This window comes from Gavialis gangeticus, unplaced genomic scaffold, assembly GCF_001723915.1.
Source record: "Gavialis gangeticus isolate Ggan-Ray unplaced genomic scaffold, GavGan_comp1, whole genome shotgun sequence".
Lineage (NCBI taxonomy): Eukaryota > Metazoa > Chordata > Crocodylia > Gavialidae > Gavialis > Gavialis gangeticus.
Genome location: NW_017729030.1, coordinates 52,432,354 through 52,450,586, shown reverse-complemented (window position 1 = coordinate 52,450,586; position 18,233 = coordinate 52,432,354). Strand labels below are relative to the sequence as shown.

The 18,233-nt window shown below is 44.6% G+C and overlaps 1 protein-coding gene across 6 annotated transcripts in view; it reads left to right on the top strand.

Moving 5' to 3' along the window:
• The window catches only part of GATB (glutamyl-tRNA amidotransferase subunit B), an 82,809-nt gene that overhangs the window by 14,986 nt on the left and 49,590 nt on the right, over nt 1–18,233 (top strand). For 5 of the 6 annotated variants that reach the window (XR_002098470.1, XM_019522210.1, XM_019522208.1 and 2 more), the window contains exon 3: nt 15,851–15,964. Coding sequence is in view for 5 of the 6 variants with exons in the window: in XM_019522210.1 (XP_019377755.1) it covers nt 15,851–15,964 (114 nt within the window). In the remaining variant the exon portion in view is untranslated. Of the gene's footprint in view, nt 1–15,676; nt 15,750–15,850; nt 15,965–18,233 lie in introns of all 6 variants that reach the window. The other variant, XM_019522212.1, reaches the window with a different exon arrangement.

Here is an 18,233-nt window from a genome sequence, read left to right as displayed (position 1 = left end):
GCATCCTAATGCTATCCTGCTTTCCTTGGTCTCTTACCCCTCCAATGGATGATGACCTAAGACCATTCACACCTGGACTCTCCCTCACCCTCTCCCTGCAACTGTACCCTGCATGCCATTATTTGTATCTGTGTATATCTTTTAGAACCCACAACTCCCTAAGGATGAGGCTTCTTTGCAGAGGGGCCTTCTGTAGCTTTCTTCTGTTATGCATTTAGCTCCCCCATCCTGTACTTTAACCCCTCCCCTCAGGCTAAGTAGGTTACATTCTAACGTAGTTGGGTCCTCTCCCCATCCACTCTATACTTTGTAGCCACCCTTGTTCTGCCTGGTCTCTTATCTCCTCCCCCCCCCCTTCAACTTTGTAACTTCCTTTTAACATTCACTAATAGAACTTTTTAGCTCTGCTTTCTCGATGGCTTCACTAAGACTGGCCATTTCATCTAAGCCAGGCTTGTCCAACATGCGGCCCGCCAAGCCATTTTATTTGGCCTGAGGCACCTGCTCCGCACTCCATGGCAGTGGCGGCAGCGGGGCAGCGGCAAAGCGAGGTGGACAGGGCTGTCCCATGGGCCCCAGCTGGCAGCAACGGGAGGGGAGCTGCTTATCCCCGCAGGGCCGGGCTCATCAGTGAGCTGGGCCCTGCCGCCGCTGGGGACAGCATGTGCAGCTTGTTCCTTGGCTCTGCCCCTTGCCCCAGCGCGTGGCCAGGGGAGCTGCAGTATGGCCCACGCCCTACCCGCATGTGTGGTGGACAGAGATGCATGGTGGACACATGGTGGACAGAGGTAAGTTCCTGCACAGAGATGGGGGCACTGAGCCAGGCCGGGGTTGTGGGGCGCACGGTTGCCCGTGTCCTGTGCTGCTAGAGCAGTCCCATAGGGGAGGTCAGGCAGCGGCCACTGGCATTGCCGGCCTCCTCACCCACCTGCCCGCTTCAAGCCAGCCCCGCTGCCCTGCCCTACCCCGTCCCATAGCGAGGCGGCGTCTGCTCCCCCGGCCAGTCTCCCCTTGGGCGCTGCAGCTCTCCGGGCCTGGCTGCCCCCGCATGAGGCCCTGAGGGGGCCGCTTCTCACGTGCTGCTGGGGATGGGAGGAGGCCGGCCAGGTCTGCACCAACCAGCAGAAGCCACTGCAGAGCCGTGTGCTGCTCGGGACAGGATGAGCGTGCACCAGTCAGTCCTGAGCAGCACACGGCTTCGCCGCCACTTCTGGCCAGTGCAGACCTGGCCGGCTTCCTCCCATCCCCAGCAGTATGCAGCTGAAACCAGCTTCTCATGTGCTGCTGGGAAGGAGCCTGGCCGGGTCTGCACCAGCCAGCAGAAGCAGCAGCAGAGCCGTGTGCCGCTTGGGACAGGACGAGCCTGCACTGGTCAGTCCTGAGTGGCACATGGCTCCGCCACCACTTCTGCTGGCTGATGCAGACCTGGCCAGCCTCCTCCAGTCCCCAGCAGCACATGGGAAGCTGGCTTCAGCTGCATGCTGCTTTTCCTGGCTGGTGTCGACCGGGTTCTGCCCAGGCGGGTCCTGCAGCACCATGTCAACCTAGGCATGGCACTGGCAGGCCAGGCAGGCCCCAGGTTAACCCTGGCCTGGCCCCACGGCTGCTCCAGCACCAGGTCAACCCAGTTGTAGCCAAGTGGCTCCTGCAGCACCATGTCAACCAAGGCATGCATGCCATGTCAACCAGCACCATGTCAACCCTGCAACTTCGTTGGTGTCAAAGGTCACATGACATCACTTCTTGATGTGATACCACTTCCTGTGACGTATTTGAATATGGCTTGCCGGCCCACTGGGTGATAAAAAATTCGTGATCCGGCCCCACATTCAAAAAGAATGGACACCCCTGATCTAAGCTATTACTTTGATATGATTTTTGCCTAAATTGCTACCTTACTATGTTTCTCTAACAATATTACATGAGAGTAGGTGGCCAGCCTATTGCTTACCCTGTGATCTCGAGGACCAGTAGACTCCTTTTCATCTAGTCCTCACTCTTTGATCTTCCTGGCTTGAGTAACCCCGCTAGGAAACAGAGCCGTCACTCACGTAGCTGAGTCACAGGAGCACATAAGTCTTCCTGTTTTGACATGGTGCTGTTTCCCAGGAAACTTCAGTTTGATATCAAGAAAAAGTTAGGCAGAAGTGTGTACAAATTAGTTATTTTAAACTTGAAGTTCCCTATTAGTAGTTAATGTAATTAGAAGACTCATTTATCATGTATGGAAGGAAGCAAGAAGAACTGCAGAAGGACGAAGATGAAAAATCACTCAAATTCTGGAAAATGTGTTCTGTATCTATAAAAAGATCCTGCTTCTGCTACTGAACACCAAGCAACTTAACATCCGCATTTTTGATTAATCAAAGTTATCGCTTTAAAGAGTGAGGGATGTAAACGATGTGGAAAAGTTCGTTTAATAAATCCACAAAGTGATTTAATTTTGGCCTTCTAAGTTTAGTTAAGTGACCTATTAAGGAGTAAGAAGATACATTTGGGCCAACTGTTACTATCTAAGTAAAGAAATAATTGTCACACTTTGTGTGCCTTCAATGGGAAAAGTGCGCCCCACTTTGGCTGAGGAGGCCCCATTGCCTGAATGATACCATAAAGCTAGCCACCGAGACAGAAGTGGTAAGAAAATTGGAGGCCCTAGAACAGTGATGGAGACATGGAGAGATCTGAGGTGAACTGGAACAGCTCAGAAGAGTATGGAAATCTAGTCACAGAGCAGATGTGCAAGAGAAGACCCTCCTGGACCACAGTGGCTGGGATGTCATCAGGAAAATATTGATGGATCACAGCTGGCACTGTGGCAGCTGTGATCATTTCTGGAGGGAATGCCAGAGAGAAGGTGGCATTCAAGGCAGGGGAAACTGAGGTGAGCAGTGGAGAAGGGCCCATACATCACTAGCAGACACAGAGGCCCACAAAATTGTGGGGGTGGTGATTATTGGTGCTGCAGGGTTGGGATACTATCTGGAGGGAAAGCTAGGAGAAATTCCTTGCCAATTCCTCCTAGATTCAGGTGCCCAGCTATCCATTGTACATAGCTGGGTATGGGAGGAAACTATAACAGAGTCCAAAAGAGACCTTCAACCCTGTGGACTAGTGGTTAAGGCTGGCAGTGGAGGAGCACTTCCAATTCTGGGAGAGTGGAATACAACCATTGACTTCTAGGGCCTGCAGCTCCCATGTAAATTCTTCATAGCAATGGATGCCAATCAAGATGCCTTGTTAGGCACTGACTTTCTAAAAAATGATCAGGTCAATCTGAGTTTTATGGATTTTGTTCCTTTCTGGGGAGCTGTTTTCCCCTGTAAAGCACAGATGATCAAATGAAGGTATGTGAAGTGGTAGAGAAGAATATAACAATATCTTCTAGAAGTGAGACGATGATCACTGGCAAACTGAAGAGATGATGCTGTGAAGAAGAGGAGAGCTTATTTGAACCTAAGTTCCATGAGGAATTGGGATTCCTGGTGGAAACTGTAATGGGTAAGTGCCTCAAGGGTGAAATTCCAGTGCATGCTGCTAACACAACAAAACCACAGGTCGCATATTAAGGCACTGTAACTGGGACATTTGAGACCAATGTGGCTGTCCTGTAGGAGGACCCTGGATCCGAGAGGTCAGTTGCTCTGAATACTGAGCTCAGACAAGAGCCAGCACCTTAAGAACCCGGTAATAACCTTCAGTGGAATCCAAGGAAATTGGAATACTAGTTCAAGTTAAGTTGTCATGGCTTGGAGCCTGAGAAGGTGCAGGCAGTACAGAAAGTCCTATTGGAGTATAAAGATATACTTAACTCTAGAGACCACAACCTAGGGCATGCAGGCCTAACAAAGCCATACTGTCAAACGTACCTCAAACAGTATCCATCTATTTCCATCAGGAGTTTAATCAGCAGCTGCAAGATTTGGAAGGCAGAGTCATCATCATATCCTCTGTCAGCCCATGGGCTGCCCCTGTGGTGTTGGAACAGAAGAAAGGGGGAGGTATGAAGGTCTTTGTGGATTATCATAGAGCAATAGTTCTCCACCCTTGAGCTGGCTAGTGGGTAGTGGCAGATGGAAGTGCACCCAGAGGACAGAGCGAAGACTGCATTCTGCACTAAGAAGTGACTTTTTTAAGTTTAATGTATTGCCTTCTGGGTTATGTAATGCTCCTGGTACGTTTCAGAGACTGGTGGATGATCATGTTAGTGAATTTGCAAGGGACATCTTGCCTGGTGTACCTGGATGATATTGTTGTGATGGGCCAAACCTTTCAGGAACGCTTGCAGAAACTGAAAGCAGTGTTTAAGAGGCTGAAGGAAGTCCACTTAAAAATTAAACCTGACAATTGTCAGCTTTTCTACAGGAATGTGAACTTTTTGGGACGTGATCTCCACGGAGGGGGTAGGCCCAGATCCAGAGAAGGTGGAGGCTGTTAAAGCCTGGCTAGTACCTCAAAATGTAACAACACTGCACTGCTTTTTTAAATCTAGCCTCCTATTACAGAAGATTTGTGACAGATTTTGCTACCTTTGCAAGCTGCTTACATAAGCTATCTGATAAGGAGGAACTTACCCTCCTGCTAGCCGACACCAACCCAAACATAGTGGGGCTCACTGAAACGTGGTGGGACCCAACGCACAACTTGGCAGTGAATATCAAGGGCTATAGGCTGTACAAGAGATATGACAGGGAGGAAAGGTTGGGGTGTGGCGATCTACGTCAAGGAGAAATACACATCCTCAATGAGTAGCACTGGGTCAGAGGAGGGGGCACACTGAAGTGCTCTGGGTTAGAATATGAGGAGATCAAGGGAAAAGGGACTTAACAGTGGGGGTCTACTACAGACCATCCAACCAAGGGGAAGAGCTAGACCGGGAATTCTTAAGTCAGCTTATGGAGGCAGTTAGGTCAAAGGACATGGTCATCATGGGTGAACTAAACTTTCCAGACATCTGCTGGGAAGAGCAGTCAGCTGGGTCTGACCACTCACACAGGTTCCTAGCTGAGATACAGGACGTCCATGTAACCCAGGCGGTGCACAGCCCTACCAGGGGAGACGCCTTGTTGGATCTGGTCCTGGCCACAGGCGATGACCTGGCAAGGGGTCTGCAGGTACTCGACCACCTGGGCGACAGTGATCATTGCCTGCTGGAATTCACCATCCAGCGCAAGGTGGCAAAGGCCTGCAGCAAGGCAGCAGCCCTGGACTTCAGGAGGGCGGATTTCAATGAGGTAAGGAGAATAGTCGGGGAGACACAGGTCCCAGAGGAGAGGGGAGTTGGGTGTCCAAGAAGGGTGGTTGTTCCTTAAGGAGACGATCCTCCAAGCCCAAAGGGAGGCAATCCGGACACAGATCAAAGGGGGCAAGAGGGCACAAAAGCCCCTATGGCTCACCAAAAGCATCTGGGAACATCTCGTAGCTAAAAAGGAGTTGTACACCCAATGGAAGGGAGGGGCCATCACCAGGGAGGACTATACCTCGATTGCTAGGGGCTGTAGGGGGGCGGTCAGGAAGGCCAAGACAGAGATGGAACTGGGACTAGCTACCCAGATCAAGGACAACAAAAAGTCCTTTTTTAAATACATAGGGGGAAAAAGAAGGTACCGGGTAACGTGGGGCCTCTGCAGGACACACTAGGAAATCTGGTCATTGTACCAGACAGCAAAGCTAACCTATTTAACAGTTTCTTTGCCTCCATTTTTCTGAGCAGAGACCGGATCATGCCCCCCACTGAGACCCCTGTATGCCCCAGGGGAAGCGCACCCAGGCCTAGGGTCAGAGAGGATCTAGTCAGGGAACTTCTGGAGGCACTGGACATATTTAAATCAGCAGGTCCTGACTATCTCCACCCCAGAGTGCTGAGGGAATTAGCAGAAGTCATTGTGGGACCCCTGGAATGGCTTTTCAAGCACTCATGGTGGTCTGGCAATGTGCCAGAGGACTGGAAAAGGGGCAGTGTGGTTCCCATTTTCAAAAAAAGGGAGGAAGGAAGACCCAGGAAACTATAGGCCAGTTAGTCTTACCTCAATCCTGGGTAAGGTTTTTGAGAGAATTATCCTGGTGCATGTTCACGAGGGGCCAGCAGGGGAGATTATGCTTAGGGGCAACCAAAGGTCCCTTCCGACCCTACCAACTATGAAACTACGAAGACAAAATTCATGTGGACCAGGGAATATCAAGATGACTTTCTAGAGCTAAAGTGGCAACTGATGCCATCCCCTATCTTAGTGTATCTCAACCCTCCATTCCCCTTCCTGTTGGACACTGATGCAAGGGATGTTGCTGTTTTGTCACAAGTTGAAGGAGGCCAGGAAAAGGTACAAGCCTTTGCAAGCTGAGCTTTAAACAAAGCTGAGCACCAATATGCAACTGGAAGAAAGGAATTGCTTGCTGTGGTGATCTTTACCAAATGTGTTTGACATTTCCTCCTGGGGAGATGTTTCACATCCAGAACAAACCATGGTTCTCTTCACTGGCTACACAATTTTCTACAACCCAAAGGACAACTGGCTAGATGGTTGGAACAACTAAGGGAGTTTGATTACCAGATACTGCATCACCCTGGAAGTCGCAACAAGAATACTGATGCCTTGTCCTATAGGCCTCTCACAGTGGAAGCTGAACCTAAAGCTGAAGCAGTGGGGATAGAGCCACTATCAATCATCAGTAGACATAGCCAGGAGTGAACCAACCCCGAATATTGGAGAAGCCAGAAAGTTTGCAGATTGGTGTGCAAGACAACGGGAAGATGCTGACATTGAAAAACTGATAAGGTGGATGGAAATTGATAGTGAGGAGTTGCCTGAAGGACATTATCTGCACTTGCAGAGGTACCAGGTAGTGTGGCCTGAACTAAGCATAAGGCAAGGAGTACTGGTGCAAAAACTTCAGAATATATGTAAATACCCAACTTTTTTTTCAAATAGTGGTACCACGTAAGGAAGTACCGACAATTCTGCAAGCGCTGTGAGATTCCAGTGATACTGGGTGACATTTGGGTATGGAGAAACTCTTCTAAGGTCTGATAACAGTATTTCTGGTTACACTAGAGAAAATCTGTTAAGGACTGGTGCAGGTTGGGCAAGTTGTGTGGTGCATGTAAAAGAATGAAGAGTAATCCCAAGGCCCCCATTGTCTCCATACAGGCTGGATGACCCCTGGAAAGGATAGCCAGAGATATCCTGGGCCCCCTGCCCATTACACCATGTGGAAACAGTGCATGTTTAGTATTGGCTGACTATTTTTCTAAGTGGGGAGAAGCATACCGTGTCCTTGATTATGAGGCTGAGACCCGGGCTGGGGAAGGAGTGGGGCAGCTCGCGCCACTGCACACTGCCAGTCCAGGAGCTGCTTGTGTGGTGGCTTGTCTGGCAGCTCTCACTGCTGCTCCCACTGGCAGTCCGGGAGGGCATGGGGCAGGGGCGTGTGCCCCAGGATCTGTGTGGGGTGGGCAGGGCCGGAGTTGCCCTGGGTGGAAGGTGCTGGGAGCAGGGGCTATGACCCTCTCCCCGTTTGCCCAGCCAGCACGGGGCTGGCACGAGACTGAGCCGTTGCGCTGCATCCAGACAAGAGGCATGAAGTGGCGGGAGCCGGCCGAGCCTCCCCGTGTCTCCCAGATGAGCAGCAGCTTTGCCCTGGTTGGGCAAGCAGCAGCAGGGCATGGCGGGGAGTGGGGGTGTGTGCCTCCAGATCAGGGTGGAGCGGGAGCTCTGGAGGGGGCTGCAGCAAGTTTTTGGGTGGCCTATGCTCTGCCGCCTCTCACCCAGCTGGGGAGAATCTGCTGCTTATCCAGGAGGTTTGGGGAGGCCAGACTGGCTCCTGCTGCTGCACACCACTTGTCTGGAGGCAGTGCAGCGGCTCAGTCTTGCACCGGCCCTACGCCGGCTGGGCAAACATAGGCCCCACTCCCAGCACCTTCTGCCTTCCAGCACCTTCTGCACATGCCCCAGGATCTTCCCCACCCACACTGCACAGATCCTTGGGCGCATGCTCCCACCCCATGCCCTTGCAGACTGGCGGCAGGAGCAGCCGGACCAGCGGCACACTGCCACATGAACAGCTACTGGACCAGCGGCACGCAGCAGCATGAGCTGCCCTACACCTTCCCTGGGAAGCACTTGTCTCAGCCCCAATCCCTCCCTCGCTGAGGGATCATTGACCTGCCCCCCCACACCCCTTCCCTCCCCCCACCACACCAGCTGGATGCAGCTGTGTCAACCACGGTAAAGGAACCAATTCCCCATTTATAACATTGTTCCTATGGTTCTGAGTTGCAGCATTTCAACTTAAGACATGGTTTTTGGGAACCAGTTGTGTTGTAAGTCTGAGGACTGCCTGTACTTGAGTTCTGTATCTCCCTGTCTAATATGGGAATGCTAAATGATACTTCCAGCACTGCTGTGCTGTGCTGTGCTATGAGGATAAATTCCTTAATGTTTTAACGTGCTTGCATATGTCAGCGATGGTGTGACAGAAGATGATAGATATGCTTCTGCTAATAATATTCAAGCTGGAGAAAAAAGGCTGCTTTCCTATTGCTGCCAGTGGAAAGAGCCAGGTAGGTGTGGCAGGCAACATCTATCTGGGGTGCTGGCTGCAAAGTGGCTCAAAAGCTGAGACAAGCCAGTTGAATTGATTAGGAGAACAACACAGTTTCATAAAATGTATCCCTTGGGCTGGTCCCAGAGGCCAAAACAAGCAGCCCCAAAACCTTACTGTAGAAATCAATCAGTAGAAAGCAGGAGAAGCAGTGGTGTCTGACAGCTGCTTGGAACTGTATGGTCCTCTTGCTCAGTAAACCTAATCTGTAGTGTATAGACCAATCCATGTTCAGATGAGGCTTTTATGAAAATAGTAAACTGTTTGGAAAGGTAAAGTCCATTACAGTTTTCAGGCTTTTTCCTTGTTCCTGGCTGGAGGGCAGGCCCAGGTAGAAGTCCCTGGGGTTGGAAACCGTTCACATGGCTGCTATAATTCAGCTTGTGGTGTTTGAATTGGTATCTATCTACAGTTTTTAGCTTTTTATAAAGTAATATATTTTAAATTCACTATTTTCTTAATTTACCGACACAGTTAAATATTCTTCTGGAGAAGCCTTTGTATTTATGTAATTATAGATGAACAAAACCATCTATAATTCAGTGAAAAACAGTGCTATTATTCAGATCAGATACTGTACCTTTCTTGATCTTTGGCAAACTACATGATGTATGCTGGAAGTTGACAGTATCTACAAATTAACAGACACACTGTTAATGGCTTCAAAGTTTTGTACACAGGTTTGCTATATGTAGTCTTTTGTGATAGATCTTGTTTTAAAACTATTGAACAAAACAAATCTGAAGCTTCTAGGCTGAGTCATTTTAAATACGGCTTTGCAAAATAGACAGCTGTTTCAAAAAGGAGAAAAAAATCTCAGTTTTTCAAAGTTTTGCATCTTTCAGCGTCTAACCAAAAATTAATTTTTCTTGGTTCACCCACCTTCTCTCATGTTCTTCATTCTAAAGTATCACAAATACAAAGGAGTTTTTACCCTGGAGGTGGGTAGGAAGATGCTAAAAAAGAGGTCTGTCTGTAAATACTCATCTGACAGGCAGAGCTAATGCTCACAATTACATTAAAACTAAGTAGATTTGAGAGTAATTATTTTGAAGTATAAATTATGAATACACTTCAAAGAAGCCTATAACAGAGCAAGATAGTATTTTCAGCACAGCTTGAATGATAAGACAGAATTTATTAGTAGAAGCAAATAGAAACCAGGGTGACATAAAATAGCCTTAAATTGAAAATATATGTTTAGATATGCCTCCAGACTGTGGTCCATGAAACATTTGTTGGTCTTTGGGGAGTTGCTGGTCAGATTTTACTGGATCCTTATAATCCTGCTTCTAACTTTGATCTAATGGAAGGTAAAATGAACAAATGTAAGCACATGCTGTAGCCACAAGGCTTTTTATACGAGTTTGGAACTGAGGTGCTCTTCATGTTTGTAAATAAGGGGGAAGTTTGTCTCGAGACCCACTTGATTTGGATGTTTACTGTCTGGCAAACCTGAAAGTTGTCAAAGCCTAGAAGTTGTCAATCTTTTGGGCATAGGCTTGGATTGGACAGTGCCACGCACAGTGTGGAGAAGGGGTCCCACTCCATGACTGGCCTGCTAGATGCTACTGGAACAAATTTAATTAATGGTGTTTGAAATGGAGAGACAAAAGTGCACGAGAAAAATAAATGTTTTCTCCAGAGGCTGCCGACAGTGGCGATTCCCTCATGGTCAAGGATGAACGCTCCCACAGGCCAAGTAAAGGGTTGTAGATGAGTCCATTGATTGCGAAGAAGGCCAATCCTAGAGCTGCACAACTCTGGCAGATGCCACAGGTGGTGGTTAAAAGGAGGGTGGGACCATGGGTTTCTTGGTCTTGATTCGTTTCCTTCTATTTTTGGTTTTCTGCCTCCAGGTTGAGATGGCTTTCCTCAAAGATGTACCTTCTCTCACAAGGCATAGCCATGTCCTGAACTAGTTTTTCCCAATTTGTGGTGTCAGTGCCATACTTCTTAATGTTCTCCTTGAGGGTGTCCTTAAAGCATTTGCTCTGGCCCTCATATGTCCTTTGTCTTTGGGAGTCTAGCAGTTGTTTTGATAAATGTTCATCAGGCATGTACACATCGTGCCCAGTCCACTGAAGCTGATGTTAAATAATCAATGCTTCCATACTGGTGGTGGTAGCATCAGTGAGGACACTGGCATTTGTGTGACAATCCTCCCACTTTATGCCAAGGAACTTGTAGAGGTAGTGCTGGTGATGGTGTTCCAGGCTTTTCAGGTGGTTCCTGTAGGTCACTCAAGCTTTGCAGCTGTAGAGAAGAGTTGGGATTACCATAGCCTTATATAGTAGGAACTTTGTTTGAGTCCTGATATCATGATCATTGAACACACAATGATTCAGTCTTCTGAAAACAAATCTGGCACATCAGCTCCTATCCTGGATCTCCTCACTGATGTTGGCTTTCTTTGAGAGATGGCTGCTGAGGTATGCAAAGTGTTCAGTGTTCTCCACCTCCTGTCCGTCATTGGGGGTCTTTGCAGGGGGAGTTGATTTGCCTCTGGAGCAGGGTGGTGGAGCACCTTTGTTTTTCCAATGTTAAGGGTCAATCCCAGGCACTGGTATGCTTGAAAGAGTTAAGGGTCATTTGCAGGCTGTCCTCATTATGTGTGACAGTACAATCATTGGCATACTGAAGTTCCACAATCAAGGCTGAAGTAACTTTGGTTTTGGCACGGAGGTGGGAGAGATTGAAAAGGTTCCCGTCCGTCCTTTGCATTATGCCATATGGCAGACAGTCATAGATGAGCATCCTGATCACTGCAAGAAAGATGGCAAATGGCACTGGTGTGATCATGCATTCCTGCTTGATGCCACTGCATAGGATGGAGGCAGTCAACTCCAGAGGTAGAATGGAGGTGATTCACATTTTCCACCCCCCAACACACACTATTGAATATTAAATAGCCATTAATGGAGGGTTCTGCTGTCTCAACATGAAACAAATCACTTTTACAACTGAAAAACTAATTTTAGTCCATGTTTAATAATGTTTGCTGGCATGGATATTAGCAGGTGTTTATGCTGCTGAAGGCAGTGCCTCAGGTGGAACTACAACTAGATTCCTCACTAAACTGAGCTTGTGCATGAAGTGATAGAGCTGTGGAAAGCATATTTCTGCTCCTGGAAAATGTGGAAAGAGTAAACCAGTTTCTCTACAGTTAGACAAATTTGAACAGGGTTGTTCACTTGTTTTATTTGCCCTCAGTTGCTCTGGTACATCTATCCAGGTAATATTACTACAAAAAAAATTAAATTGCTGTTGAGAAGCCCTTGTTAGTCCTGTTGTAGCTTTTCAGTTTCAACAACTTCCTCTACCTACAAAGGATAAATCTCTAGGAATTTCCTGGAAATTAATACATGTAATAGATGCCTCCATGTTAGAAACTTGAGTTGTTTAGGATTTTTTAGTAGTCTCTGGGCTCTGTCCACAGGTTTTTCTGCAGTTCCATATCTTTCTTTCAAAGCCAGCATTTTGCTAGCATTTCAGACTGGCAGCTTGTCAGGTGAAGCCAATAATTTAAATTTGCAGTGCTAGTCAATGTTATCAAGTTAATAACAGCTTACTACATAAACAAGCTCGGGAAACTTATTCTAGGTCATTAGAAAGGAAAGTTTTACACAGTATTAATATTTATTGCCACAGATTGGAAAAGCTATGTAAATTCCAAGAAAATGTAGTGGCTTGCCATCTTAGCTACCCCTGTGCAAGGCTGAGCTCATAAAGCTTGGGTCTGACAGTACCTAACTGGTTATTTCAGAAAAGGAGCAAAATTGAGTAGATCAACTTTCATTTTTGAGGAAGAAGTGTGTCAGCATGTTCTTTGCTGAGTCTGGGAAAAGAGAGCAAATGGGTACGGCCTTCGCATTGGAGCTGTCCAAAGAGATTAGATTTTCATTTTTCCAATCATCGCACAGGTTAATAAATAAGAAACAGAGTAAAATGTACAAATGAGTTTGAGCTGTTTTTCATACAGTTCCCAGCAAAATAGGGCCCAACCCAAATGCAGCATTCACTGTGACATAAATGCTTGGTAATGATACTTGGAGAGTTCTTACTACACTTTTAGTAACTTTCTGCCAAGGCCAGTAACATGCTTGACTGAAAACATTTAGGCCCTTCTTTACCCAGTTTAAATAGCTAGTACATCACTCCTCTGTGAAATAAGCAACACTGTGTTAGCTAAGTGTTAGGAATGAGTGGAAGTAAAGACCACTGCTTCTCATATCAAATTAGATGGCAAGATTAGGTGCTAAAAGAAAGTTATGTGAATTAAAATGGAATCAGAGCATAGGTTAATACCTTGTGCATGAAAGAAAAGATGCGACTTTCATGGCATTATGTATCCTAACTCAATTCTAAGCACGTAGTACTTGCTAATAGGGAGGAGTGCCATTGTGAACCCCCATCCCACGCTTTCCAGTACCTTGGTATTCTTTGGAGATCTCCTATTGAAATATTTACCTGTACAGCCTGCTTAGCTTGTAAGATCTCTTTATGACACCATCCTGTCAGATAAAGGTGAGGCTCTGGAGGAGAGAGAAGCTACCTGTGGAACTTGAAATTTTTTGAGTCTTTGTTTTAACATTTCGGGCTAACACTGTGATAAGAGACTAACTTCCCATGGCGATAATAAATGTCTCTCTCCTGTCTGGAAGATAAAATACTAATTGCTGAAAATAGAAACATTTGCTATATAAGAAACTAATAGCTACAATACTAAAATTGATTAGTACTTCAACATTATCCAGCATATTTCATTCTGGTCTGCAGTTGGGGCTAATTAGGTTCATTTTGCTATGGTCAACATTTCAAACTGGAAATTATTCTTAATCATTATCTTATCCCTTTTTTACTTGGCTTTTATTTGTTTTCTTAGATCTTTACTGAATAAAAGAAGACCCAACAGTGTTCTAACTAATCGTGTGCAGCTATGCTAAAGGTCTAATAGGACTCGGTTAAATGCCTTCCATGTTTAATTCATTTTGTTCTTGTCTTGACAGAAGAGGGGTTCTTTTTCTGGTTTTCTCAAGGTTTTGTTTCCTCTCATAATGGAATTTGATTCCTTAATCGCTAATGGAACCACCCAAAGGCCATCTGTCAGGTCTTTGTAAATGTGTTTAAAAATACATAAGTAAATAAAATATAGTATTTTATGACTTACTCTTATTCTTGCAATTGTTTGAAGGACAGTGTTTGTTCAGAGTTAAGCTGGTGTTTAGCTTTTGTAAAAAAATCTTTTGGGAAACCTGGGACCCATTGAAATGTTTTCCTTGAAGTGTTAACAAAATAACAAAATAAAAACCCTTCAGATTATATTGATGGTGCTTTAAAAACATCTTCCTTACTTGTTGTACTGAGACTGCAATGGATAAATAACCTGAAAGTGAAATTGACAAGAAACAAGCAGAAGAAAAATAAAATAAGATAAGCCGATAAATTGGTAAATAGAAAAAAAAAAGGAAAAAGGGAAGAAAAAAATATTTATAAAGCTCCTTCAGTTTGTTTGTTTTTTACCTGTGATGTTCTTTGTAATCTGAGTAAGGGGAATTCAGTACCTGATTTCATCTTGACAGTGTCCCTTTGTCAGCCATACTAGACACTGTCTCTTTGACAACTTCAGAAAGCAGAATTGATTGGACTGAGACAGTTCTGTTCCTATTTCAAAGCCCTGAGAATTTAATCACCTCAAACCAGCTTTTAAATTAGTTAAGCAAAGTGTTAAATTAACCTGAATAGATTTTTAAAATAGAATTATTTTAAAACAGCTTTGAAAAACTCTGATTTCTGGTATTTTGAAGTAGGAACCAAATTTTCTCTGTACTCTTCAGGACCATGAGGCTTATTTGAGGTAGAATGCTACAGCAGTAAATGGACCACCTCCAGTGAGGCACAGGATATGCCTACAACTTCATGGTAGCATGACCCCACGCAGATGTGCTCAAGGTTGCTGCTCTTGCATGCTCCAAACCTTGGAATATGTCAGTGAAGTCAATCAATAGCACATCAGCATGCTTAAGATCAGCTGTCTTGGTCAACCTGGGAGCAGTCTTACCAGCATATTTTTAGGTTTGGTAGGGTGTGTTTTGAGTATCTCCAACAAAAATCCCAATTTACTCGTATTTACCTTAATTTGTGTCAGTCTTGTGAGGGCTTGATGATTGATCACTCACCATTTTGTGAGACTGAGTCCTGATTTGAAATTTTCAGAAGTGGTTTATAAAGTCCACAGGTGTTTACACACAGATACATGCATGGGATCTTTCAGGTTCCAGTTCAGCGTAGTGCGTACACTTGTGTTTCAGTTCATTCATATTTATCAGAGCATTTAAATCTGGTCATACTGTTTCAAGAAAAATGTGAACCAACTGGGGAGAACCTAGACAAGCGCAACAAAAATGTTCAGAAGTGTAGAAAACAGAATCAGTGAGAAAATTGTAAGAGCTGGCATTGTTTAGTTTAGAAAAGAAAAGACCATGATGGATAAAATCGTTTTCAAATGCATAAAACATTGCAGTAAAGATGAAAGTTATAAGCTGTTCTCTATGTTTACTGTGGATAGAACAAGAAGTACAGGCTTAAATTGCAACAAAGGAGTTTTACGCTGTGTGTCTGAGAAAAACCTTTGTAACTGTAAGGATAGCTAAGCACTAGGGTACTTCTTCCAGGGAAAGGATGAAAATGACCCTTGTTGGAGGTGTTTAATAGCAATTTATATACGAATGGTTTAAGTTGAGTATAGTTAATCGTGTCTTGGGGTGAAGAGGTGGACTAGAGAGATGACACTTCTAAAGAATCTGTAGATTCTATAAATCCTATTCAAGTCAGTGGAGTCATGTGTGTTCTTAAAAGGGACCCTGGTCTGTAACTTGGATCATATGTTGAGCACCCAGCATGAGGTGTCAAATCTGTTGACCAGCACCTCTATTTTCAATTACTCTGACTGACATTTAATTTTTTAGCAATGTAGAAATGGAGGTGTACTAAGGATATTTGAAAAGCCAACAATCCTAATGTTACACTTTTAACAAAAGCAGTTGAATGGCTTTATTTTTCATCTCAAACATTGCAGATTTGTAGCTACTGCCGGTCTGGTGATGGATATGAGCTCCTGCACAAGAGAAGAGAGATAATGCCTGCTGAAGGCAAGCAAAATTGAATATATGCTTTGTATAAAGTAGCATGTGGGAGAAGCATTTGTTTCATAGCGAATATCTAAGCAAAATCATGTGTCATGTTTTTTCAGGTTCTCAACAGGAGATGTGTAGAAGCGGCCGTGATGACAGGCCTGGCACTCAGCTGCAGCATAAACAAGAAGTCCTTGTTTGACAGGAAACACTATTTCTATGCAGATCTGCCTGTAAGTATGTATTATGGTTGGTCTCTCCACAGCTGTAGAAAAAGCACAGGCCTGAAGCAGAGACAGCAGGTAGGGGATGAGTGAAGAGACGGTTTTTATGTTTTCAGTCAGTGTTTGGTCCAACCCAACAGGATGCTGCACTGTGCCCTGATCAAAAGGCAGCTGTACCTTGGTACTCACTGATTAAATATGATTGCCTTGATTGCTGACTCCTTGCTTAGCCTCACGATTCCAGTGGCTTCTTGTAATTGAATTGGGAGATGGTGCTGCTAGGCCCCATAGTTTCTCCCTTCCTAGTGTTTAGTGCTAATTGTCTGTTACGGTAAGTGCAAACAGTCTGATAATAGCCGTTCATTTAAAATGAATGCATAGCAAACACGTATTACAATAGGATAAACATCAAAGCATCTTTTCTTTTGCTATTAAATTTAAGAATCTAAAAATTATCTTATTCTCTTTGCAAACCTAGTAATTTTTGCCACGATCTTGAAGAGCTAGTAAATGAACCTTTGCATTTTAAGTTTGTGTTTTTGTGGATTGCTTTTATGCTTGGAATAAACTGTCTTTGGAAATAAGCTTCACTTCACTGCGCTTGACAAAATGCAGTTAAGAAGGTTGAAATTAGTTAAGAGTCTGGTTTTATTGTTTTAGCAGAACATAAGAATTTACGTTTATTTCTCTGTTAGTTAAATCACAGCTCTAACCTGGAAAAGTTGTTTTATTTCTCCACATATTTATGCTGGATTTTGTTAGACTTAATAGTGACCTGCAAAGGGAGAAACAGTGCATTTGCTGCTCTGTTTTTTGGGATGAAGAAGACTGGAATGTTGTATTGAAAAAGTTTTGTTCTACTTTTATGTTATCTTAGAATAGTTAGACATTCCTATTTTGCTAGAGGAGTCCTTGGAGATCCAGAGTATCAGGGTGGGATTTCCTCAGGTCTTGGGTCAATGGATGGGGGTATCACATTAGTGGCTGCTTATCTGGGCACTTCTGGGTTGTTGTGTTTTGTTGTTTTTTTTTAATGTAGAACACATTTTGAACCAAACCACTATAACCCTCTCATTTTGTCAGTTTTAACATCCCTAGGAGATGTATGATGTTGTGGCTGATGTACTGGAAACCTGAGTTCAGTATTCATTTCTGCTAGATATTTCCTGTGTGACCTTGAGCAAGCCACTCACTGTCTGTCTGCTCCTTTGTTTCCTGTTTCTGAAATAGGCATAATATTTACCAACATTACTTGAAGGTTTCTTTTCAGGATATATTTTTTTTAATTTTTGGGAGCCACTAAGTTACTGCAGCAGCAGGGGCCAAATGAATTCTTTGAGAAATAGGATATAATTATTTTTTTTACCAGTTCTAGAGTTATCAGTAGTTTATAGTTTCAAAAAATGCTGACAAGCTCTGAGTTTGTAAACAATAAGCAGGAGAGAATAAAAACAGCAACAAAACCCCAGCTTTCAGACCTTTCTTTTTTATCCTAAAGGAGCACCAACAAACTTGATTTGCATGTCACTTTTATGTTAAGTGGCTCAGCCCCTATATTAAAAAGGCTGGAGATTTCCTGGTGGCAACATCTCTACCAAGCTATCTCATTTAGAAAATAAAAACAAATACAAGAATGAGGCCAGGCAGAAAGTAATCTATCTATTTAGAAAGTGTGTGTGAAGGGAAGATGCATCTGCAGACACTGCTAGTGCTTCCTAATGGCTTTTATTACTGCATCCTCTGGTCAGATAAGCAGGGAAATTTGGGTCAAGGAGATAGTGACACATTTTATTAGCATTAAACACATACAACTCTGGATTTCTTGTGGCTGGCATCTGTGGTGTTGAGCATTGACTATAAAATGCCTGGCCTGCATTTCATAATGAAACAGGCTAGCCAGAAACCCTGTAATAAGATGCAGAGTTTAGGCTAATGAGCTGAATGGAATAGATGAAATAAATCCTGTTCTTAGGGTCGTTTGACAATGGGATTATTGTTACTCCTGAAAATGGGGCTTTGGACAGGAAATGGGATTCTTGTTATTTATTGTCACTCACCATTTGAGGCTTTTAAAAATAATTTTAATGAGAAGCTGGGAGGGGGGGTGGTAAGAAAAGCTATGTGGAAAGATTATACTGAGCCTGTCCCATCTAGTCACTTCTTACACTGGTTATCATTAGAGTAATGCATTCCATTGCTTACAGACTGACCTATTCACCCGGGTAGGTCCTGTCCCCTTCATTCCATGCTTTGCTCCTCCCCAGTCTGAACAGAACCT